General features: G+C 47.2%; 1 protein-coding gene across 5 annotated transcripts in view; it reads left to right on the top strand.

The window, feature by feature from the left end:
- Positions 1-26,698, top strand: part of LOC146805001 (arylsulfatase D-like) — a 439,444-nt gene that overhangs the window by 12,187 nt on the left and 400,559 nt on the right. For all 5 annotated transcript variants that reach the window (XM_085622147.1, XM_085622149.1, XM_085622146.1 and 2 more), the window contains exon 2: positions 16,836-16,901. In XM_085622147.1, the coding sequence (XP_085478273.1) occupies positions 16,879-16,901 (23 nt within the window). In that variant the 5' untranslated portion in view covers positions 16,836-16,878. The remainder of the gene's footprint in view (positions 1-16,835; positions 16,902-26,698) is intronic.

The raw sequence follows: 26,698 nt of genomic DNA on the forward strand, positions 1-26,698 counted from the left end.
GGATCAGATCCTGCCTGGCGCCTTTTGCCCCGTCATATCATCAGACAATTCCGAGAGCCTCTGCCGAATGGCCCTAGTCCCCTTCGAATGGGGGGGAGTCACCGGCAAGTTAAAAGTAGCGGTCCGAACCTCCCAGCCCGTGGACTGCCTCCTGGGCAACGACCTGGAGAACTCCCCGTGGGGACCAGTGGAACGAAGGGCCCACCTCAAGATGATGGGCCTACCGGAGTGGGTATGCGCCACCACACGCTCGATGACTCTCCGGGCGCCTTCCTCCGAGGGGGGAGAGGCCATGTCCCTGAACACCGCCACCATCCCCGAGAGCCAGGATACACCACCAGAGGCCAACGACCCCCTTCTGGACGAACCAACCGCCCCCGGCGAAGAATCCGGGCCTGCCAACCCCGAAAACCTGACCAAACTTGGGGACTTGCCAGAACTGGCACCGTGGCCCTGCGAAGGGGGCCCCTCCCGTGAAGAGTTCTGCCAAGAACAATCCACCTGCCCGTCCCTCATTGGACCCCGACAACAGGCCGAAGCCCAAGCAGCAGGCGACCGGACTGGCACCCACTGGGTATACTGGGAGAACGGACTGCTGTACAGTGAACAGAAGTCGGCCGAGTTGGGATCGGCCCGAGTACTAGTAGTACCCCTACGCTTCCGAAGTCTTCTCCTGGGCCTGGCCCATGATGTACCCCTGGCTGGATACTTAGGCCAGGATAAGACCTACCAGCGACTCGTCACCCACTTCTATTGGCCCAAGATGCGAGCAAATGTGGAGGCCCACTGCAAGTCCTGCCCCACGTGCCAGGCCAGCGGAAAGAGTGGGGGCAAGCGCAAGGCTCCGCTCCAACCCTTCCCCGTCGTCAGTACCCCTTTTGAGCCGGTAGGAATCGACATTGTCGGACCACTGGACCCTAAGACCGCCCAGGGCCACTGGTTCATCCTCGTCCTGGTGGACCATGCCACCCGTTACCCCGAAGCCATCCCTCTCCGCACCGTGACGGCCCCCGTGGTGGGCCGGGCCTTGATGGGGATATTCTCCCGCATGGGGTTCCCCCGCGAAGTCGTGAGTGACCGGGGTACGAACTTTATCTCCCGATATATGAAGTCCCTCTGGCAGCAGTGCGGAGTATCGTACAAATTCACCACCCCGTACCACCCCCAAGGAAACGGCCTAGTCGAGTGCTTTAACAAGACACTGAAAGGGATGATCATGGGCCTCGAGGAACCCCTACGCCGGAGGTGGGACGTCCTCCTCCCATGTCTCCTGTTCGCCTACCGGGAGGTTCCCCAAAAATCCCTGGGATTCAGCCCATTCGAACTGTTATATGGACACCCCGTCCGAGGACCCCTGAGCCTGGTCAAGGAGGGGTGGGAAGCCACCCCCCGGGGGACCCCTTCGGACGTGTTCCGATATATCCTGGCGCTCCGCAACCAGACCCGAAAATTCAGGGAACTCGCAGAAGCAAACCTCGAGGCCAGTCAAGAAGAGATGAAGCGCTGGTATGACCAGAATGCTACGCTAGTCGAGTTTCAGCCAGGCCAACAAGTCTGGGTCATGGCCCCGGTGAGACCCTGTGCTCTCCAATATAAATGGACTGGGCCCTTCAAGGTGATCGAGCTGAAGAGCCAAGTCACAGTGCTGCTGTTGTCTCCTGAGGCGGAAGCCGGGAGTTTTACTCTGTAATTCTTGTTTTTAAACCTGTTACTCTGTTTTAAAAACTCACTGTTATTCCTGTTTCACACCGGTATCCCCGCACACCGCACAGCTGACCGAAGAGCTGCCTCGGTGTTTGCCGCCATCCTGACAAGCCCTCGAGCCTGGCCACGCCCCCTGACGCTCGGCCACGCCCACCATCACACTACTTAAAGCGCGACTCCGTCCCTACGCGCATTAGTGCTGCTGTTGTCTCCTGAGGCGGAAGCCGGGAGTTTTACTCTGTAATTCTTGTTTTTAAACCTGTTACTCTGTTTTAAAAACTCACTGTTATTCCTGTTTCACACCGGTATCCCCGCACACCGCACAGCTGACCGAAGAGCTGCCTCGGTGTTTGCCGCCATCCTGACAAGCCCTCGAGCCTGGCCACGCCCCCTGACGCTCGGCCACGCCCACCACCACCCCTTTATCATGGGACGGTCTCTTTGGCCGTGCAGCGGACGCGCGCAGCGGGCGCGCCAAATGCAAGCCCGTCTGCGCCCGTCCGCGCACGGCAGGGCCGAGGGCCAGAACCCCTGCTGGATAAAGCTGCCCCGAAGGTAAGCTACTCCCGTCGGGACCTCCTAAATCTCAGACCCCCCATCGCCTCCTCCTGTGAGTATGTTCACGACCTGAATGGACCATTCATCAGCTGTACTTACTGCCATCCAGTCCAGCTTACTCTCCCTACTCGAGCCCCCAAGCTCTCAGCCCTCAAACTCGCTTCCCTGAATTGCCGCTCTCTCCCGAAACACGCGACGCTGATTAACCACCTCGTAGAAGACCATGACATAGACGTCCTTTTCCTGACGGAAACGTGGCTCTCTGCCCACTCGGAGTCAGATATGGTGCTAGCAACCCCACCGGGCTTCCTCATCCAGTCCCTACCTTGTCCCCTAGGTAGGGGTGGTGGTGTCACCATTATTCATCAGGACCATTTCCTCTGCAATACTAATGACGCGCATATTCCCGATTCTGAAAGCCTGCAGTTTACAATTAAGTTAGACCCGACTAACTCTCTCTCAGGGATCCTAGTGTACCGCCCCCCTGGTCATCCAGGTCCTTTTGCGAGTACTCTCCTGGACACAGTAGCTACACAGGCCCACTCCATCACTAATTTTATGATAATAGGAGACCTGAATATTCATTTCGATGACCCCTTAGATTCTGGGGCTGTCGACCTGATCACTGATCTGGCGGCCCTTGACATCCGCCTTCTAAACTCTGGAGCTACTCACAATAAGGGTCACTTGCTGGACCCTGTGTTCACAAGTTCCCTCACTATGCTAGCTAGTGAGTCCCTTCCCCTCCCTTGGACGGACCACTTTCTAGTCTCCTTCCAACTACCGGGAACTTTTAGGAAACCTCAAAAACCGCCCACTTATACCAGGGACAGGGCCTGGTCCAGGCTCCCCACTGAAGAATGGGCCAGGACCCTAAAGTCAACTACCCCTGCTTACGCAGAAGACCCGGTTGTCGCCGATAGTAAATATAGAGAATGGATTACTACCTCCCTGGATCTTGTACTCCCATTTAGGACTCGGGAGGACAAAAATGGGAAACTAGGTTCCGCCCCGTGGTATACACCGGAACTTCGTCTATTACGCAAAAATTACGCAAAAATTGTAAGAGAGCCGAACGACTTTGGAGGAAAGACTGGCAGCATGCCTGCAAGGAAGCCTACCAAAATTCAGTTAGATTATATAAAACTGCTATTAGGCTCTCTAAAGCTTCCCATTATGATACTCGGATACAAGAATCCACTAATTCAGCCAGGGAATCTTTCCTAATTGTAAAAGAGCTTCTGAAAGTACCTACCACTCCGTCCTCTATTATCCCCCCTGTGGACCGAAGCAACGAATTAGCCACTTATTTTAACGACAAAATTGCCCGCATCCTAGCATCCCTTCCCCCTTCCTGTCCCTCTAGCTACATGGACAATGGTTCACCCCCCAACCAGTCTGGAAGCAGCTTACGCCCTCAACTTGCGACATTTAGGCCAGTAACCTGCAAAGAGGTAGAAGCAACCTTGACCAAAATGAAAAGCGGATCACCTTTGGACCCTGTACCCATTAGATTCCTTAAAACTGTAGCCCCCGTCATCATTCCCACGATCACGGAGCTTATTAACAGCTCACTTGCCCGGGGATCGGTTCCCGCTAGCTGGAAGAGTGCAGTGGTCCTTAAAAAACCCCAGCTAGACCCAGCAGATATGGCCAACTACCGGCCAATCTCACTCCTCCCTGGTATCAGCAAGGTAGCCGAGAAATTGGTCAACGGACAATTGTCTCAGTTTCTCGAGGTGAATAACCTCTTACGGCAATCCCAAACTGGGTTCCGCCCGGGCCATGGCACAGATACTGCCCTTCTTGCCGTCATCGAGGAGGCAAGGCGCATTCTAGATTCAGGAGGGTCAGTGGCAGTGATCCTCCTGGATCTTAGTGCAGCCTTCGACACAGTCAACCATCGTGTCCTCCTCAATCGGTTGACGACAGCAGGGCTCACCGGGACGGCACTCAGATGGATAGAGTCCTTCCTTGCTGGGCGCACGTTCCAGGTTTGGGACGGCAACCATCGCTCGTCCACTCTTCCCCTCATGAGTGGGGTTCCTCAGGGATCTTCCCTGAGCCCAACGCTTTTTAATGCCTACATGGCCCCCCTTGAAGACGTGGTGATACCATTCGGTATAAAAATAGTGAGCTACGCTGATGATACACAGCTGGTCGTCTCCCTATCCCAACTAGACGACCAACCAGACAAGCTGGCAAACTGCCTTACGGAAATCCACGGTTGGATGTGTGAGTCATCACTAAAACTAAATGGGTCAAAGACCGAAGTGATGCTCATGGGAAAGCAATGGGTGACCATCCCCCCAGCGGTCTGGCCAGACGTGTTCGGAGAAATTCCCACCCCGAAACATGAAATTAAGACCCTAGGAGTATGGTTAGAACCCGAGCTCTCCATGAAAACGCAAGCGGCCAAAACTGCAGGAACCTGTTTTGGGCTTATGCGTACTACCCGCAGGATTCTCCCCCTACTCCCCCCCCCGCAGCCAGGAAACTACTGGTCCAAGGGCTCATACTATCACGTTTGGACTACAGTAACATGATCTACCTGGGAGCCCCTGAGGCCACCCTGGCGAAACTGCAACGAACACAGAATGCAGCTGCCCGTCTACTCATGAACCTTCCCTCCAGAGTGTCAGCGAAACCTGCTATCAATGCCCTGCACTGGCTCCCTGTGCTCCAAAGAGTGGAATTCAAAGCCATGTGCACGGCATACAAATTGATCAATGGAGGTGGTCCTTCGATCCTCAGCGACCTGGTTACTCCATATAAAACCTCCAGATCCCTGAGGTCCGACATCCCCAAATTTAAAAAGACACGCACTGGAGGTCGACGCTTCTCAGTGAAAGCTTCCACTGGATGGAACTCCCTCCCACGTACCCTTAGACTGGAATCCAATTATCTGATTTTTAGAAAAAAATTGAAAACACTTTTATTCCCTAAATAATGTCATCCCCCTTCTTTCCTCCCTCTCATCTGGACAGCAAATTTTTATAGCGCGGGGATGCCCTTGGGTCACCAGGCGCTTTACAAATCGCTAAATAAATAAATAAATAAATCTCATCGATGTGCAGTCCCCGCGGAACCCCCTCCGGGTTCTCCACGTGAACCGCCTGAAGCCCCACTTTGTGCGGACCGAATTAAGTCTACTCCTGGCCACCGATGATGGGGCCGAAGAAGACACCGAGCCCCTCCCAGACCCCCTGGGGGCGAAGGAAACCGATGGATCCGTGGAGGGGGTGAGACTGTCGACCGCCCTCACAGCCCAACAGACCGACGACTGCCGCCAGCTACTAGGGCAGTTCGCGGATCTCTTCTCCCTGACCCCCGGGGTCACCAGCTGGTGTGTCCACGACGTGGACACCGGAGACAGCCCGCCAGTGAAACATCGGGCCTACCGGGTCCCTGATCGGGTCCGGACCTGCATCCAGACTGAAGTGGCAAAGATGTTAGACCTTGGTGTGATTGAGCCCTCCGACAGCCCCTGGGCCAGCCCGGTAGTCCTGGTCCCGAAAGCGACTACCCCGGGTGTTGCCCCCGAGCTGAGATTCTGCGTGGACTACCGAGGCCTCAATGCGGTCACCTGAGCAGACGCTCACCCTATCCCCCGTGCCGACGAACTCATTGACCGCCTTGGGGCCGCCTGCTACCTCAGCACCTTCGACCTGACCAGTGGGTACTGGCAGATTGCCCTCACCGAGGGAGCCAAGGAGCGCTCCGCCTTCTCCACCCCGGATGGGCACTACCGCTTTAGAGTGATGCCATTCGGAATGAAAAATGCCCCGGCCACCTTCTAGCGGCTGGTGAACAGGGTCCTGGCCGGACTAGAGGGGTTCAGCGCAGCATACCTTGACGACATAGCAGTCTTCAGCTCCCAATGGACCGAGCACCTCCAGCACCTCCGTCAAGTCCTGCTGGCTCTACGCCGGGCCGGCCTCACCATCAAAGCTAGCAAATGTCAAATTGGGCACGGCTCCGTAACTTATCTGGGGCACCAGGTGGGGAGTGGGCAGGTCGCCCCCCTCCAGCCGAAGATCGACGCCATCCTGTCCTGGGAACCACCTGCAACCCAAACGGAAGTCCGAGCCTTCCTGGGCCTCACCGGCTACTACCGCAGGTTTATTAAAAACTATGGCAGCATCGCAGGCCCTCTCACAGAACTAACCTCCAAAAAACACCCCAAGAAAATACACTGGACTCCCGCCTGCCAGAAGGCGTTCGACACCCTAAAGGCCGCAATGTGCGCGGCTCCAGTACTCAAAGCACCCGACTACGCCCAGGAGTTTGTGGTCCAGACGGACGCCTCGGAACACGGCATCGGGGCAGTCCTCTCACAATACGACGACAAAGGCATAGATCAGCCCATAGCTTTCATCAGCCGAAGGTTGCTGCCCTGGGAACAGCGGTGGAGCACAATTGAACGAGAGGCGTTCGCCGTAGTCTGGGCCCTCAAAAAGCTACGGCCCTACCTGTTCGGAACACACTTCCAAGTGCAAACAGATCATCGACCCCTGCAGTGGTTGATGCAGATGCGAGGGGAAAACCCCAAGCTGCTACGCTGGTCCATCTCTCTCCAGGGGATGGATTTCACTGTGGAACATCGCCCCGGGACTGACCACGCCAACGCGGACAGCCTGTCCCGATTATTCCACTTCAGCGAGTTGAACTCCAAAGTGGATGGGTAGTTCTCCCCGCCTTTCAGCTGGGGGGGGCACGTGTGAGACCGGCCTCGTGGCTTGGGCCCTCCCGACCAGCAAGTCACACTACAAACACGCCGAACCTCGTGGGCACGGCCTTCCGGCTTCCGTGGGCCAACATCCCGATGGCCGACCAGATCCCCAACACGCATGCCCGGCCGAGGGAGAACGAAACCCCCCCCCAAACCAGACCGAGAGGCGCCGACTCTGTCACACCTCTGGTCTCTTCCCCGAGGGAGGTTTCGATCGGCCACCAGGCCCCCGGTGAGCGGGCGCCTCTCCTGCTGGGCGTCTGGAGTCCCTCCAGGACACATCTGAACAGGTCAAGGGGCTGAGCGACAGGAAACCCCGACACACTGCCCCCCAGGCACCAGACCCCTCTCCGTGAGGACTCCGGACTTCAAAGAGGAGGGGGAGTATAACAAGGGGTGCTGAAGGGACGAGAGGCAGAGAAGACCTGGACTGACGAGAGCCTGCTGACCTGGTCGCGGCTCGATCGCTCACCGAACAGAAGAACGCTACCCGAACTCTGAACCATCTGAGCCCTGCTGACGCTGTCGCGGCTCCCCGAACTCTGAACCATCTGAGCCCTGCTGACGCTGTCGCGGCTCCCCGAACTCTGAACCATCCGAGCCCTGCTGACGCCGTCGCGGCTCCCCGAACTCTGAACCATCTGAGCCCTGCTGACGCCGTCGCGGCTCCCCGAACTCTGAACCATCTGAGCCCTGCTGACGCCGTCGCGGCTCCCCGAAGTCTGAACCATCTGAGCCCTGCTGACGCCGTCGCGGCTCCCCAAACTACAAACCTCCGGTGCCTGCTGAGTGACTCGCGGCCCGCTCCTCCACGAGAAACGGCAGAGATTGCCAAGAGAAGCAACATCCCTTCAGCTCGAGGATTGAGAGCTGTGCGCCGGATACCTCGCAGAGACGCTGATTGAAAGACTGTCCCGCTACCCCTCTCCCTCCATCACGAGATCACTGCCACTTGTGGCATTAATATTGCACCTGCCTGCCGGATCATAAAGATCCCTGACAACTACCGATAAAAGTTTATTGCCTTATAACGACCTACTGTGTGGTGTCCCTATATCCGAAGAGAGAGTAAGCGCAGCGTGTGCGATCCTAGGTGCGAGACCCTTCCAGGAAGGGCCTCCCTGCTCTTGCTCGGCCTAATTCTGGGAAAGGTGGGCCTCAGGGTGGTCGGGAACGCATTCCGCAGCCTCCCCGGGGAACGCTTTCCAACACCAGGACACACCAGAAATAAAAGCAAGACTGCGGCCGGTAGGTAGGTAGGTAGGTGTGTGTGTGTGTGTGTGTGTGTGCATATATGTGCGTGTATATGTGTGTGTATATTCACTGAAAAAACCATAGGTTTCAGGCCTTATATAGTTAGGAATTGGCAGTTAAAAAAACTTCACTGAAAAAACAATAGGTTTTAGGGGTGTTATAGTTAGCTGGACATTTCACTCGAACAAAAACATTGAAATTCCTCCGATATAGTTAGTTGTACTAACTACATCTCGCGCGCCCGCAATCCACTGCTGATGATGTCACATATTACATCATTCATGACATGGTCAGGGGGACCCCATCCCCCAGGACCTGCCCCCAATTTGTATTTTTTGGCTCCTGAGGCCATAATTTGCCCCGGGGACCCCATCCCCCGGGCATGGCCTTTTATTTTTTATTTTTTTATTTTGGAGGGGGGCTGCCTTGCCCCCCTCCTATAGCCACTTATTGCCCCACACGGTCCCAGCCGGCTCCCCGCGTCCTGCGGGAGATGGCATTGCTTTTCCACATGGGGAGCAGCTAACATGCTGCTCCACATGTGGAAAAGCAATCTGCTTTGCTTCATTGAAGCGAGAGCAGGTTTCCCTGCTCTCGCTTCAATGAAGCAAAGCAGTTTGCAATGACAGGGCGGGAGCCGCGAGGCTCCCGCCCTGTCATTGTGTGAGGGGTGTAACTATTTTCTCATGCTTTTCCCGCAGCTGTTTGGAAGGTGATCTATAAGCTAAACTGAGAGCATATTTCCTGTAAATTCACATTATCTTTCCCAGTCATGTGAGAATGAAGTCTGACATTCTCTGTAAAACATGTACATCCAACAAGGGCAGAGACTGTCAGTTGATTCCTTTATGTTCTACTGCAGCTTCCCAGAGTGTTCTAAAGAACAACTAGAGCGCTAGCAGTCCTACTTAAACGTATGGCGCACCTGAAGCCATCTTGATTGGAATAAAGTGGTAACTCTTAAAAGATTTAATTTAAAAAGGAACAAAATGAGGGGGTTCATTTTGCCATAGAAAGTATGATTAGTGCTGCAGAAAGAAAAATTAGGGCACATTTTGAGTGACTTTCTCCAATCCTCTTCTATTTAATTAAAAACTTCTGACATGCAGACTGAAACATGCACTTTGAGTACCAGCAGCAGACTTCCCTGGTGAGCAGTAGCTTTACTACAGTGATCTAATGAGCAACTAGAGTGCTACCATTCAGAATTTTTGGCAAATGTGTGACACATCTGAATGCCTTCTTGATGGAACCAAAGTAAACAAGCATTGAAAATGCAATAGGTCTCGCCCTCGTTTAAGTTAAAGCAATTCTATTTGTAATTAGGTGGCTTTTTAGCTTTGCTTGTATTAGTGTTTTTCAAACTTTCATGTACATAACATATATGTATATGTATGCGTGCATTTATATTTGTATTTATATAGATATGCAGATTATATGTTTATGTATGTATATATATATATATATATATATATATATATATATATATATATATATATATATATATATATATATATATTCACTGAAAAAACCATAGGTTTCACACATGTTATAGTTAGCTGGAACTAAGAAGCAACTATAACTCACGCGACCGCAATCCTCTGCTGATGCTAATACTGTATTTAGACACGTATTTGCCCATGTCTTCTTCCATTAAATTTTAGCTATACATATATTACAAATTTTTTTTTTTCATAAAGACACATATGTCATCAGCAGAGGATTACGGTCGCGTGAGTTATAGTTGCTTACAGTAACTATAACGGGGAAATTTCATTGGTTTTTTATCAGTAAAATTTCCAGCTAACTATAACATGTGTGAAACCTATGGTTTTTTCAGTGAATTAGCAAGGTTTTTTAAATGCTAATTCCTAACTATAACGTGTGTGAAACCTATGGTTTTTTCAGTGAATTTGTACGGTTTTTTAAATGCTAAGTTACTTTACGCCATTCGTGGCGTGCGCGCCCACTTAACGCAGTTCGTTCCGTGCGCGCACAGTGAGCACGCGGTGCGCTTCGCGCACCGCGCTCCCACTTTACGCAGTTAGTGCCGTACACGCAAGGTGGGCACGCAGTGCGCTACGCGCACTGCGTGTCCACGTAACGCACCGTGCGCACATGGAGGACATATTATGCGCTTCCTTGTGATAGGTAATCTGTTAAATTTAATTTGTAAGTGATGACAATAATATGCCATGCACAGAGAGTGCGTTTTTTTTTTTTTATATATTTTTTAGCGTAAGCGCACGGTACGCGTACGGTAAGCGTAATCGGCGAAATTTTCAAAAAATAAAAATTTACCGTTTTTGGCCTTGGGGGATCTTTGAGGACTCAACTAACATGGCTATGTGCATGGGCGCTGTCTAAACAGCCCCTTTATATGTTTTTTCCCTTTGTTTACAGCCCCTCCCTCACAGTGCGAGACAGAAAATGGCGGCCGCCGCTTCCTGGTTTCGACCGATTCTAATGTTTACTTAGATTTAACAGCCAATCAGAATCGCGCTCGCGCACGCCACCGTACGCGTACGGTAAGCGCACCGTAAGCGCACCATAAGCTGGCTCAGATATATATATATATTGATTTAAAGGCTATTTTCTCAGAATCTACTGAACAGATTTACACCAAACCAACAAAAGGCACTTCCTTGACCTGAGGACTACCTCTCTGCCAAATTTCAAGTAATTCTGTTCAGCCGTTCGGGCTGTAGCCCTGTCTAAAGGTCCTATGGAAAAATGCATGGGAAAAACGCGTTTTGGGACCCCCCTTTTATCCCAGCCCCCGCTTTACGAATCCCCCCGAGACTTTCCGGGTAGGAGCGGAGCGTAGCGCCCCACCTATTTTGAAAAATTCGCGAGGATTCGTCAACCGGCGCCAAAGTTATTCAAAATAGAATGTTGAGGATTTCCTATGGAAACGTGGTCCTAACTATAACTACCTACTGGCGACCGCCAGTAGGTAATATATATATATATATATATATATATATATATATATATATATATATATAAATGCATATATATATATGTGCATATGTGTGTGTGTAGAGGTGTAGAGAGGTAGAGGTGTAGAGAGGTAGAGGTGTAGAGAGGTAAAGGTGTAGAGGTGTAGAGGGGTAGAGGTGGAGTGTGTAGTAGAGAGTAGTAGAGAGTGGTTCTCTGGCTCTAGAGCAGCTCTGCTGACCTGGTTTCTCTGGCTCCACAGCAGCTCTGCTGACCTGGTTCTCGGCCTCTAGAGCAGCTCTGCTGACCTGGTTCTCGGCCTCTAGAGCAGCTCTGCTGACCTGGGTCTCTGGTTCTAGAGCAGCTCTGCTGACCCTCTTCTTAGGCTCTTGAGCAGCTCTGCTGACCTGGTTCTCTGGCTCTACAATGGCTCTGCTGACCTGGTACTCTGCACTCACGATGCAGGCACCCGACTTCACGAAAATATATTTAAAAATAATATACGTTTATTATAAGTACAAATATATTATTTTTATGAATATCTTAGATAATCTCTTGCCCTAATATGTATATTAAAGACACATACATATCATTTTGGAACATAACATTTTTGTGCGGGAGTCGTGCACCCAGCGCGCCCCAGCACGTATATGAAGTCACGCGGAACGCGCCACTGTGCAAGCATCTCGTAACGTAATGCGCATGTGTCGTGAATGCGCAAGGGCAGGAGTCGCGGACTGGTCGCATACTGATCGGGCACATCACGCAATATTAAATGTATATGATGTAACTGAAAAACATGCAGCCGTCGCACACCGTACGCGGATCCTTCACGACTTTTCTAAAATGGCGGCTAGAATCCGTGCACGCACCGTGATGTGTATGCTTTGAGTGTGCAACTCCGAAAAGAGATTGGAAACATTTTAAAAAAAGAAAATATAAATATATTAAAATAAAAAATGAAAAAAAAAATGTTGTAACTTTTTTTTTGCAATTTTCAGAAAAATGTTATTTAATGAATAAAATATTTATAAATAAACAGTTTAAACTGTAGATAACCAGTACAAAAAAATTGTTAACTATCACACTTAAAAATTAGCATTTATAGTTATAGTTAGGAATTAGTATTTAAAACAGCTTTGAAATTGACTGAAAAACCATAGGTTTCAGAGACGTTATAGTTAGAAATTAGCATTTAAAAAACCTTAGAAATTCACAGAAAAAAACATTCCTCCATTATAGTAAGTTCTGCTAACTATAACTCGCGCGCCCGCAATGCACTGCTGATGATGTCACATATTGCATCATTCATGACATGGTCAGTGACATCACTGATGACATCACTGATGACATCTCAAATAATGTCTCTGAAACCTGTTTTTTTTCCGTGAATATATAATATATATATAATATACATTTCTGCGGTTATGTGGTTTTTTGCTTAGCACCGGGACACTCCTCGGAATAGCCACGCGCTCTATAAATACCAAATTAACATAACATAACAAGTGAGGTGGTGTGTGTATAAATGTATAGGTGAATAAATGGGAGTGTGATTGATTCTTTGTGTAACTGACTAGGTGTGTGACTAAGTCTATGGATGAGAGGCAGTGTATGAGTGTCTGTATAGGTGTATGAGTGCATATGATAGTACTGTATTGATGAGTGACTGCAGGTATGAGTGACTGTATGGGTGAATGAGTGGATGTGTGTGTAGACCTAGGAATCAGTGACAGGGTATGTAGTAACTGGTATTGATTTGTCTGTGGTTTTAAAAATGGTAGTTTGTATTTTAGAGTGGGTGTATCATAGGTTATATTAGAGTGTGAGGAGGTGCATCAGATTATCACGTGGCTGATGTTCTCAGTGATGTTCTCAGTGATGTTATTTGAGATGTCATCAGTAATGTCATCAGTGATGTCACTGACCATGTCATGAAGGATGTAATATGTGACGTCATCAGCAGTGCATTGCGGGGGCGCAAGTTACAGTTAGCTGAACTAACTATAAAGGATGAATTTCTCTGGTTTTGTACGAGTGAAATGTCCGACTAACTATAACGTCCCTGAAACCTGTGTTTTTTTTTCAGTGAATTTCAAAGGTTTTTTAAATGCAAATGTTTAACTATGCCTACAGAGGTAGAACATGCGCAGAAAGACGAAGAAAGGTGCAGAAAGAAGCAAGAGATGTTCACAAAGAACCAACAGAGGAGCAAAGTCTTCCTGTACCCCCAAATTTTGCTGTCGGGTACTGGTGGTAACTGCCTCTGACCAACTAGGCCTAGAGCCAGTGCTATGCTGAAACACATTTAAAATACAGTGAAAACACCTACACATACTAGGGAACACTATGCGTTGGGGTATCCCTGTGATTGGCATGACTTCCTCTGTAAGTCCCTAGTACATAATAGGGCAGAGGGATTAAAATTACCTCTAAATCAGAGGCGCAAAAAGATGCTTCTTTAAGTAGTAGTCATATTTGCAGAGTGGTGGAGAAAGGGTGCTGGGCGTCCAACCAACACTCAGGAATTCCGCTGCATAGTACTTAGAGGAGGTATCAGGAGGTCTTCTTGGGCCCTGAAGTCCCTCAGGAGTAAATTGGATTGCTGAGAGGTAGACACAGGCCCCGCCCCCTTTCTCCACCACTCTCCAAATGCACCCCCTGGCACTTTCTAAGTTAGGGGATTATGTCCCCTTGAATACTGAGGGTCCCTGGGGGCCAACTAGCCCGCCAGGTACCTCCAGTGAGCGCCACATAGCTGGATTGCAGAGAGGTGGTCTGAGGCCACGCCCCTTTTTACACCACACTGCAAACGCACCTCTTGGCGCACTGCTGGTGGGACGATGAGGTAATCTTGTGTCTCCTGAGGTCCTCAGGACACAAGAGGACCTCGTCGCCCCACCAGCAGTGCGCCAAGAGGCACGTTTGTAGAGTGGTGTAAAAAGGAGCGTGGCCTCGGTCCACCTCTCTGCAAACTAGCTATGTGGCACTTATTGGAAGTACCTGGTGGACTAGTGGGCCCTCAGGGACCCACAGTATTCATGGTAACTGAATTTCCCAACTTACAATGTGCCAGGGGGTACATTTGCACAGTGGTGCAGGGAAGGGTTGGGGCCTCCGTCGTGATGCCAGCTTTTTTTAAATGTATTTTTAGAAGGGGGCTGTGTCCCCCCTTCTTTTACTATTTTTGGGGCCTTGGGATCCCCATCCCCCAGGGCCTAACCCCTTTTAAAAAAAACAAACAAAACAAACGGGAAGGGGGCTGCGCGGCCTCCCTTCTGAGGCCAATTTCTGCCCCAGGGACCCCATCCCCCAGGGCAAGGCCTTCTTTTTTAAATGTATTTATTGGGAAGTGGAGGTCGTGAGGCCCCCCTTCCCTAAACCACTATTGGCCCTGGGGACCCCATCCCCTGGGGCCTGGCCTCACTGTTGGGGATCGTGTTGTGAGCCCCAATGCCCCCACGGCCCCACTGGCTCCCCACCTGCTGTGGGAGCTGGCATTGCTTTTGAGCAAGGGGAGCTGCTGACATGCATCTCCACTTGCTCAAAAGCAATCTGCTTTGTTTCATTGAAGCGAGAGCAGGTTTTTCTGCTCTCGCTTCTATGAAGCAAAGCAGAGTTTGCTATGGCAGGGCAGGAGCCATGCTCCTGCCCTGTCATAGCAAACGGCAATGTCACGGGGGTGTGCACTCCGGGACACTGCAGTAGCTGGCCTTGGGGTTGGTGGTCCCCAGGGCCATCAAGGGCTCCAGGAGGGGGGCGCAGCATGGCCCCACTCCCAATGTTTCTAAAGCCCCGGGAAGGTGGTGGCCCCAGGGCTTGGGGGGCCCACGAGGCCCCCGCAAATAATTGTAGAAAGGCCCGGGGAGGTGGCAGTCCCTAGGCCCCCCACACACATTTTTATATTCAAATTTTAGCCCCGGGGACGTGGTGGTTCTTGGGGCTGTGGGTGCCCCCGCTGGTCCCCGCTATTATTTATTGACAATGCCCTCGGTACCTTGCCCACCCGGGGTCCTCATTAAAATGAAGTGTGGGACCCTGTGCTCCACTTTTTTTATAGTGTCGGCGGATTGGCGACCCCAACACGAATTCCGCCGAAATTATAACCAAATATGCTTTTTTTTGGCCTGGGGGTCCTTGTGGGACCCCCTGAGCAGGCCAAGGGGGTCAGGGTGTTTATACCCTGCCCCCTTTTCTTGTTTTTTAAATATTTATTTTACTGTTTTCTTGTGACTTGGTTCTACCGAGTCACAAGATAGCTGGCAACACTTTCTGGTTTGGAGTGTTGGCAGCCAATCAGAGTGAAGCTCGTGCCCGGGAGGATTCACGAACCCTCCTCGGTGCTCAGATATCGAAACGTTCTTTTTCTAATTTCTCAGGAACTACTGAACGGATTTACACCATTTAAAAAACAAAGGGCTCTTTCTGAACCAAGGCCTACCTTTTTGCCAAATTTGGTGTAATTCCGTTCAGCAGTTTGGGCTGTAGCTTTGTCTAAAGTTTCCTATTAACATGGGGAAAATGCGTTTTGGGACCCCCCCCCTTTTTTCCTCAGCCCCCGCTTGACGAATCACCCTGAAACTCTAAAGACAGAAGCTGACTTGAGCGGGCCACTAATTTTGCAAACTCCACGAAGATTCATCAACTGGCGCCAAAGTTATTTGGAAAAGAAAAAACGCTTTTCCTATGGAAACTAAGTCCTAACAATACCTACCTACTGGTGACTGCCAATAGGCAATATATATAATTCCGATGCACAAAGTAACAATAGAAGAACCTTCATGAGCCCACTGATCGATTTGAGAGGTATTTATTATAGCAGAGAAAACTCGTTTCGACTACGTCCATGGTCTTTATCTGATGAATATAACATGTTACAACGCATGCGAATACATCGCATGCTATTACAATGCGGTTGTTACAACGACCTCGTTGTTAGTACGCAATGCCTTTACATCACAAGTCATTACAATGACTTGCTGTAGGGTCGCGCTGGACTTAGGAATAGTATAATTTACTATTCCTACTCCAGTTGGCATAGCAGCAGGAAAGTTGTTGGATTTTATATCCCAGACCTTTGTGCCCCCTACAGCATGTTGTTGTAATGACTTGCGATGCACGACCCTTTGGTCTTCCTCCAGGTGGAGGAAAGCATAATAAAAAAGACCCGATAATGATGCTTTTCACGTTCTAACTTTTGCGGACAATCAAGATGTACCACACTATCGATTTGTACGTGAACGAGGGTTTTTAAAGACGGATAGACCCTCAAGACCCTGGTTAAAAACAGGACAAGTGACTCATTCTCCCTTGATTATCTAAAAACATGGTTGTGCAGCCACAAACTCAGCATGTCCAAACTCTCATATTAAACTTCTTTGTATTGTAAATTGTGTGTCATGTTTTTAGAATTTGAAAAATACCTTTTAATGTAGTCTAATTTTGTAAAAGATTGGAACATTTTTGGCCATTTACATGCCTAATTTCTGACTTTAACAAATGCAGAATGAGTCCAATGACCCAAAGCTTGACCCTTTCCTACTTCTGGTTGGATTCAAAACTGCACTGAGCAATTGAACCTGTGTTTAGCGCTAGATGTGACATCTTACTGAGGTTGTAACCAACCCATACCTTCTTTGTTTTACAGATTCTGAATTTATTACGCTTCTGAACAGTTTTTGAACGCCAACATGGGATGCTTAAAATATAACAGGTAAGACAAACATTGGTAAATTCATTAGGTTTCGCCTATGTGATTAATAATAAGCAGTTTTGTGTTGTAAGTTGTAGCTTGCTGAGTAGTTGTACAATATAAGATACAGAAAGTCTGTTAAAGTGTTATGACTCCTTTTTGTACAAAAGGCAATTTATTGAGCTGTTACCAATGGTATAGTGCGGGTAAATAATAGCAACATTTTAAAAAATGAAATGAAAGAGGGAAATAATAGAATGAATTGATGTAATAGCAATTTTATCTGTTTAGAAGAGTTCTGACAACTTTTGGTCCCGGTGCGACTGTACCTGCTGCACCATTCAAATCATGCCCCTAGTGCCTGCAAGATAACTGCATATGTGATTGCCAGTTTAGTAGTAAAATATTGCAATATTTGGTGTTTAGCGGGGTTCCTAGAAATTTGGTCCTCAGTATCGCTGCACCATTGAAATGACCCTAGTGCCCGCAAGGTAACTACACTTGTGACAGCTTATTTAGTAGTTAAATATAGCGATATTTGGTGTTTAGGAGAGTTCTGACAACTTTTGGCCCCGGTGCTACTACATCTGCTGCACCTTTCAAATCATTACTCTGTTGTCTGCAAGGTAATTGCACTTGTGGTTGTCTGATTTGGAATAAAATAGAGCAATATAAGGTGTTTAGTGAGATGCCTGGAGCTTTTAATCCCGGTGCCACTGCACCTACTGCACTATTGAAATCATGACCCTAGTGCTTGCCAAATAACTGCACTTGTGAATGCCTGTTTAGCGGTAAAATAAAGCAATAGTTGATGTTTAGAAGAGTTATGAAAAATGTTGGCCCTGGTGCCACTGCAGCTGCTGCACCATTTAATTCAAGCCCCTTTCAATTGCAAGGTAACTGCAATTATGAATGCTTGTATAGTAGTAAAATGTAGCAATATTAGGTGATTGGAGGAGTTCTCACAACTTTTTGGCCCGGTCCCACTGCAACTGCTGCACCATTCAAATCATGACCCTAGTGCCTGAAAGATAACTGCATGTGTGGATGCCTGTTCAGTGGTAAAATATACCAAAAATCAGTGTTTAGTGGGGTGCCTGGAGCTTTTGGTCCTGGGATTTGGCAAAAACTGGTTTTCCTACTTTTTCCCCCTCATAAGTAATTTTCAACCTATCTAGCTTTTGCAGCATTTGCATCTGCACTTTGAGTTTTAAACTTCTCAATCATATTTCTTAAGGTGGATCATCTGTCCATTGTAGCCTGGGAGCAGCCTGTCCTAAAAAGAATATTGCATCTCCCACAACAGCTGAATTGTGTGGGCATACTTTCTTATATCGTAAATCATGCAAGCTAAAGTCATAAGTTGTGATGAAAGGGGGTGAGCTGTCTGGATTCTTTTGAAAGATTGCAGAATTCTAATTGGAGAAAGGCCTTTGTTGACAGGTCTACCATATAACACCCTGTCTTGCTGCCTTCCTTTACATCATAAACTTTGATCCCGGTGCCACTGCACCTGCTGCACTATTGATATCATGACCCTAGCGCTAGCTAGATAACTGCACTTGTGACTGACTGTTTAGTTATAAAATAGAGCAATATCAGTGTGTTTAGAGGAGTCTGCCAATTTTTTCGCCAGGTGCCATTACACCTGCTCACCATTCAAATCATGACCGTGTTGTTGGCAAGGCAACTGCACTTGTGACTGCCTGTTTAGTAATAAATATAGCAAATTTAGGTGTTTAGTGGGGTGTCTAGATCTTTTGGTCCTGGTGCCACTGCAACTGCTGCACCATTGAAATCATGACCCGGTTGTCTGCAAGGTAACTTGACTTGTGACTGCCTGTTTAGTGGTCAAATATAGCAATATTATGTGTTTAGAGGAGTTCTGACAACTTTATGGCCCAGTGCTACTGCACCTGCTGCACCATTCAAATCACGGCCCTGTTGTCTGCAAGGTAACTGCACTTGTGGCTGGCTGTTTAGTAGTAGAATATCGCATAGCCCTTCTATATTAACTTTATTTTTAAGTGCAATGTTTATTACAACATTTAGAATTTGATCATAATTACCAAATAGATTATATTGAAAAAATCAGTCCGATAATGCCTACAAAGTGCAAAGTAAGGTACTGAGGCATGAATAGGAAATGCCACAAATGTTCTAAAGCTAAAGCGTATTCTTTACGCAACTAATTTATAAAATGCAAGAAGCCATCTGTCCTTTCCATGGGAAGAGATCTTATTATGACAGTCAATGGGTTTTGGGCCATTGATGGGTTTAGGCACTCAATAAGTTGCTATACATGCACTCTGACACTTATTTTTCCACTTATGGATCCATCCACTGACTCATTCTTGCATTCTCCCTCTGACACAACCGCAATTAAAGACACACAAACTCAACTAAATGTTCACAATATATTAAAAGAATACAAAAAGAGAAAACAACGTGCCATTTAATGCAGCTGGCAGATGCTTGCAATAACAAAACTTAATGTAGCAGCGGGGTGTCTGTCCCGCAGAGGTATTGTGAATAGTCTATCATTGTTTTAAAGTTACAGCATAGCTCTCGCATTTAGATACAACATGTTGGCCCTTTTGGAATGGTAAAACAGTGATACACTTTGGACAAGAACGTTCCATAATGGTCTCCTTGTTTAGATGAATTTGCCATGTAGGATGTGGCCCACTCCAGATGAAATGAGATGCAATCAAGCACCCCCTTAGCACTGCTTGGAAAGTTGTAGTATCCTCTTAAGGAATATTAAAATAAAAATAGGAGAAGCAAAGAATTCGAATCGGAACAATAAAAGGATAAAACAGAGCTGACCTGAATTCCCACTGTATCTACATTGATTTATAGTGTCTGAGTTTGGATGTGTATATATGTTTTATTGAATGATTGTCTTATTGCAATATCTTGGCAGACAGCTAACAAGATATTCTAAAAAATTATTACAGTGAAAAATCTTCCCTCCCTATAGTTTGTCATAGGCAATACCCAACACCAAAAGCCTTCACTACAAAAGTAATCTGTGATATTTCATGTAACTAAATACCTATCTGTAGTTTGTAAAACATTGAAATAACAATCCACCATTAAATTCTGATTGACTTTAACATGTGGTTTCCACAATCAATACTTCAGGCCTACTGTGTTTATCTCACTTTTCAAAATAAACTGATCAGACATATTGCACTGGAAATGTTTTTCCTAGTGAACCAATCAAGGCTTTAGCTCTTATCATTGGCTTCTCGCCATAACCCACTGAGTCCTCCTGTACCGGACGTACGTTTCCCCACATGGCAACCATCATGCATACAGTCATAAAAATGCATAGTATGCACAATACTTTTGAGAAGCAAAATACTAACTCTACTAAAGCCTAACCGGGATTCTGAAAGTGCAAATCCTCTATATCAATGGTTTGTCAGAGTGGTAACAAGCACCAAAACCCTTTCCTGCTATGGTAATCTGTGAGATAACATTTAACAAAATACAAATATTTAGACTTTAGTACACAGTAAGGACAATGTACCCTTAAATGCCCATTGACTTTGACATGTGTTTCACAATCGAAATGTCAGGTCAACCACCTTTATCATACTTTTTCAGAAAGGATTACCATTGTGCATATTGCTTATCCCCATGGTATGTTCGGGTGGGTCACCAACACAAAAACCCTTGCCCACTGAATAATCTGCAAGATTCCATGTAACAAAATACCTGCCTACAGGCTTCAGCACAGTGTCCTAACCATCCATCTTTAAAATCCGATTGCCTTTAACTCATGTTTTTCACAATAAGAAAATTAGGTCGACTTGTTTTGTCATAGTTGTTTATTATAAACAGAGCATGCCTAAGCTATCTGACATACCTTTCCCAGTGAAACAATAAGGCCAATTACCTTTACCAATGGCCTGTCACTGTATACAACAAAGGACTACTGATGTGCACATAAACTGGCAACCATAAGACATATAATCATAAAAGTGCAAATATATACAAAATTGTAGTTGGAAAACAATATACAACCTTTTTTAACAGGGCCTAACAACAATATTCACAGTGAAACTGTTCTCCAAGGGTTTGTCAGAGTGGTAGACCAACATAAAAACTCTTGTCTACTGTGGTCATTGGTGAGATTACATATAATCAAATACCTTTCTATGCCTATATCATGATGTGATAATAATCCACTGTTAGCAGCCTATTAACTTTACAATATTATTATACAATAAATAAGTCAAGACTAACATCTTTGTAATAGCTTTTCATAATAAACGGGCCAGACCTATGGCATCTGGTATAAAATTCCCCTGCACACCAATCAAGCCTATAGCAGTTATCATTGGCTTGTCACCATAACCCGCTCAGGCCTACTCTATTGAGGGTAAGCAGCTTTCACTCAAGGCAACTATCAGCATACAGTCATAAAATTGCAAGTGTATGTCAAATTTCAGTTGGCAAAGCAAATACGGTTTATCCTAACTGGGATCAACAAGGATTCTCACAGTGCAACTCTTCCATAGCCATGGTTTGTGAGTGAGAAAATCAACACCAAAACCTTTACCTACTAAGATAATCAAAGAAATTCCATGTAACAAATAAAAACAGGCTTTAATGCAGAGAACTAAAAATCTTCCCTTAATTGCTCATCGACTTTAACACATGCTTTTCACAACCAATAGTTCAGGCCTACAGCATTTATCATAACTTTTCATGATGAACACTCAAGTACATAGCCTTTATCATTTGTTTGTCGCCATGAACAACTCAAGCCCACTGTACTGAAAGTAAGCTTTTCACAAGGCAGCTATTCGCAATACAGTCATAAAAGCACAATCTACTAACAATCCATCCTTAAAAGTCTATTATCTTTCAAACAGGTTTTGCACAGTGAGTATTTCAGGCGTATATGCTTTATAAAAACATTTCATATTAAACTGATCAAGCCTTTGAAATCCAACATGACTTTTCTCATTGACGCTATTATCCTTTAAGTTGGCCTTACAATTGACCAAAAACCCAGTCTATTCAAGTTCACATAAACTGGCAACCATCATACATACAGATAGAAAATTACGAATATGTAGAAAACGACAGGTTCTGTAGTTGGCAAACAATATACAACTCACTCATTGCAACTGGTCCTTACAAGATGATCTTTTTTTTTTTTAACTTTATTTTCCAATTTTTCACTCATATCAGCGATATATAATTGTTGGTACATTGTCTTTTATAACGTATCATAGAAATAGGGATCACAGTTGTACATTTGAGTATGTTAAATGTAACATATCTGTAGGCATGTAGGTAGCAGCATCTGTACATTCTTAATATCATATTTCCCACTGTTTGCCCCGGTCTTCTTCCAAGCCACATCAGGTAATCGCCTCTGCGTCTGGTCCTATGCAGTCATACACCTAAATACAATCAATCTGAAGATAAGTATATTGCCATGGATTGATGCCCTTTAGGGAAGTAGCATCTAACCTAAGGGATACGCTCCATCACCCCCCACCCTCCGGGACTATGCCTTGTTCTAGTTGTGAGTTTGTGTTCTGTCGCAGCGCTTCCACATATGTCTTTAGGGCGTGATTAACTAGGCATAATGCTGGCATAAATCTCGCTATTAATATTACAGTATGCCAAACTGCACAGACACCCCTGCAGGGTAGGGGCAGTCCTTCGGCTCCACAATAGAGCTATCTCCCTTTTGGCCAGTAGCAATCCAAGGGACGCAAATCTTCTTACTTTTTTAGGAAAATTAACTGTTTATCCCAGTAGTGCCACTTCTGGTGTGGGAATAAGGGGCAGATTAATCATGACACCCAGTGTGTTGTGTACTTGCTCCCAGTAGGACTGCAATGTGGGACAGGTCCATGCGAGGTGCGGAAAGTCCGCATACGGCGTGGAGCATTTCTGGCAATTGCGGGGTCTGGAAGGATCTATTTTGTGTGTTTTGGCAGGGGTGCAGTAAATTCGGCGTAGGAATTTGAAATGTAGGAGCTTATGCCTACTGTTAGGTGAGACTTCCCTCGTCACTGCGCAGCAATTTTCTCATTGTTCATCTGTAATGGTACGACCTAGGTCTTGTTCCCATGAGCTGCGAACCTCGTCATCCCTCACCGGTCTCGCACTAGCGCACGTTTTGTATAGCTTAGAAATGAGATGAGTACCTGTCTCAGTTTCAATGATCAATGTGAGTGGAGTGAAAGAGTCTGGTTCAACTGGGTAGGTAGTCAGTGTGGTGCGTAGAGCAGAGCATATTCGCCCTAACACAAAGTTATCCATAAAGGAGATGGTTTGGAACCGGGCGTCTTCTGACACCGAGAAGATATGCCCCTCCGGGCATAAATCCCAAATTTTAGTGATATTGAATTTGGCTGAGGAGCGTTGCACCAGCTTTTCTCTTATTATTGGCAGCCACGAGGGGTTTTGGATGGGTAGGGCCAAAAAGTATAATGCGGTGGCGCCGACTAGTCGCCATAGTTTATCCCATGCCCAGCTGGTGGTGGAAACGGTCTGTATGTCGTGTGGGTTTCTAGGAACGCCCTTCGGTAGTACAGTGGCCAGTTTTTCTGGTAAAACGAAATCCGCTTCCGGCCTTAGAAATAGGATCCTTGCGTCTGGATGAAACCAGGCATAGGCATAGCAACATTGGGCCACTAAATAATCCAAATGGAGATCTGCGACTCCATATCCCCCCTGTCATAAGGAAGGGTAAGCACCTGCCATCTGACACGCGCCCTCTTCCCTCCCCACACCAGTCTAATGAGGTGTGTAGGTAATGTAAAAAAAAAACGTTTGTGAGGGGCATGGAGATATTATTAAAAAAGAACAAAAAAACTGGGGAGCACTATCATTTTAAGTATCGTAACTCTACCTGCTATAGATAGCGGCAGACGCAGCCAGTGTTCCACTTGGGCTTCTAAGGCGCGCAGACTGCATGCCCATAATTGAAACTGAGGATTTGTGCAGTGTCCAGGTGGATATGTATGCCTAAATATTTTACTGAATCGCTGCACCATTCGAGGGGGAATCCGCAGTCCCTTGGAACCATACTCGTTGTTAAGGGAAAGATCACTGACTTGTGCCAGTTAATACCCAATCCAGAAAAACGGCTGAATCTGAGTATTTCTCTAAGCGGTTCTAACTTTTCCTGAGGGTCGCGAACATCGAGGATAGTGTCATCTGCATATAGCGAGACTAATAAGGGACCAGTGTTGAATCATAAGCCTCTATAGAAATGGTGTTCCTGAAAATGGCGAATCAAAGGGTCCATGGCCAGAATAAACAAAAGGGAGACAAAGGGCAGGCTTGCTGGGTGCCCCGAGACAGCAAAAAGGGTCGGGATAAAGTGCTGTTCAATTGGAGTCTCGCCATGGGCCGACCGTATAGTAGTGCTGTGGTGGCTATAAAGCCCACGGGCATGCCCATGCAGTGCATAACCGAGAGGAAAAAAAGGCCATTCCAAGGAATCAACATCTTTTTCTGCATCCAAAAGAATAGCGGCAGCTGGTACTACCGGATCGATTCTATGAATTACAGCGAATAATGTTCTGAGATTTAAGGAAGTGGATCGATAGGGGACGAAGCCAGATTGTGCCGGGGATGTCATAAATTCCATCAATTGAGATAGACGGTTAGCGATAATCTTAGCTAGTATTTTATAATCTAAGTTTAATAGCGAAAGGGGTCTGTATGAGCTACAAAGAGACGGATCCTTGCCAGGTTTGGGGAGGAGAATAATGACCGCTTCTCGGAGAGTGGGAGGCAGTACCTGTCTCTAAAGCGCTTCGGCATAAACATCTATCAACTACGGCGCTAGTATGTCTTTGTAAGCCTTATAGAAGTCCCCGGTAAAGCCGTCCAATCCGCGGGCTGAGGAGCCTCGAAGGGCATCAATCGCACCAAGTACATCAGCCTCAGATATGGGCTCTGCTAAAACAAATCCTGCATGTTTTTTTCCAAATATACCAGTGCGATCACGGACAAATAGGCTTCCTGGGCTGAAAGGTTGCTCCCTATTTTAGAAGTGTATAGGGCCGTGAAGTAGTCAAAGAATTCATTACGAATTTCTGGGGTGGAAGAGAGCATCTGATTTGTGGAAGAGCGCCATTCGGTGATGTACGATCTGCTGTATGGGGGATGGAGCATCTGTGCCAGCACCCTTCCGGGTCTCTCACCTTCTCCATACCGTCTGGCAGACTGGTACTTGCCCAAATATAATAGCTTCCGATCCGCAGTCTCCCGCAATTCAACAAGTAGGGCCAACCGTTGTTCCTCTGTATCCGGGTCTTGGGTGCGGAGCGTTGTGGCATCCAAGACTGCGAGTTCGTGTTCTAGATGCGCAAGTGTGTTACGTAGATCTTTAAGTACTCTGGCATGCTTGGCGATGCAAACGCCCCTATGTATGCCTTAAAGCCCTCCCATAGGACCGCCCATGTGTCTACTGAACCGGTGTTAATGGACAAGTAGTCTTCAATTGCTTTGTGCACTTCAGCATTAAAAAGATCGTCATGAAGGGTGCGGCTCAGAAATCGCCACTGTCGCTCAAAGCCTTCTGGGCGAGGGACATTCAGGTGAAGCTTCAGCAGTGCGTGCTCAGAATAAGTTCGTGGCAGTGTCGCCAGTGACCGGAACCAGCAAATAACACCCGGGGAGACTAGCCAAAAATCGATCCTTGGTCCAAGTGTTGTGTTGGCCCGTGTAGTGGGTATATTCCGTGAAAGCAGGATTGTGTTTGCGCCAAATGTTTAGCAAGGATAGTTGTCCACATAGATCTAGCAGAGCACGGCGTGCACGTAGCTTGGTGTCTGGTGAAGTGGAGGTGTTATCTAAGCTTGGATCAAGGAGTGAGTTGAAGTCCCCCCCCCCCCCCCCCCCCCCCCTCCAACCAAGATAAAGCTAGGTTCTAACTTAACTAACTGGGCGTGTAAGGAGTGTAAAAGTCAGGGGAGTCCGTGTTCGGGCCATATAAACACACCAAAGCCGTGTAATGTCCCATGAGTGTGCCAATGACGATGATGAATCGACCCTCACTGTCCCCTACTACTGAGCTGAGGCTGAAAGGAACCCTCTTATGGATAAGGATGGCTGCGCCCCGGCGTAATTGCTGTAATTAGCAAAATATCTGTGTGCTCCCCAAGTAGCAGCAAAGCAGGCCATGTCTGCTTTAGGCAAATGTTTCCTGCAAATAAGCTGTGTCCACATTGTGTCACATCAAATAGTTAATAACCTGTCGTCATTTGCAGTTGTTGTTAAGACCCCTGACATTCCAGGACATTAAGGACAAACTAGAGGGACCTTCAGTGTTACCTATCTGTGCCATTGGAAGTACATATCAAACATAACATGGTGAAGTAGCAGAAGAAAAAGCAAAACTGTGACAGGGACCATTGCCGTATATAACTGGAAACATTTAAACTATGTGAAGCTTCCCCCCACCCAGCCTCACCTCAACCCAAGCGAGGCAGTTCCATAACAAAACGCAAAACTTGAAGTATTAATTGACTTTACATTTAAATGGAGAACCCCAAGAAGGGCACTTCTGAAAAGACATGAACAAACCCAAGGTGTACACCTTGAGGGGTAGCAACGCCATGTTAGTCGGCCATCTAACTGAAACAGTACAGAAGTATAATGTACATTATCCCCGGTCCATTGAACAATCAGGATATAGAGCCATTGCCACTATGCTAACCAGTACCAGAACTGGAAAATAGTTCAACACTTTCGTCAGAGCCGCTATGCGGCGGGGAGGGCCCCCCACTCCTCGACCCTGTCCTGTTATTGTTATGTTTATAGGTATG

Source organism: Triturus cristatus, chromosome 8, assembly GCF_964204655.1.
Source record: "Triturus cristatus chromosome 8, aTriCri1.1, whole genome shotgun sequence".
Classification (NCBI taxonomy): domain Eukaryota; kingdom Metazoa; phylum Chordata; class Amphibia; order Caudata; family Salamandridae; genus Triturus; species Triturus cristatus.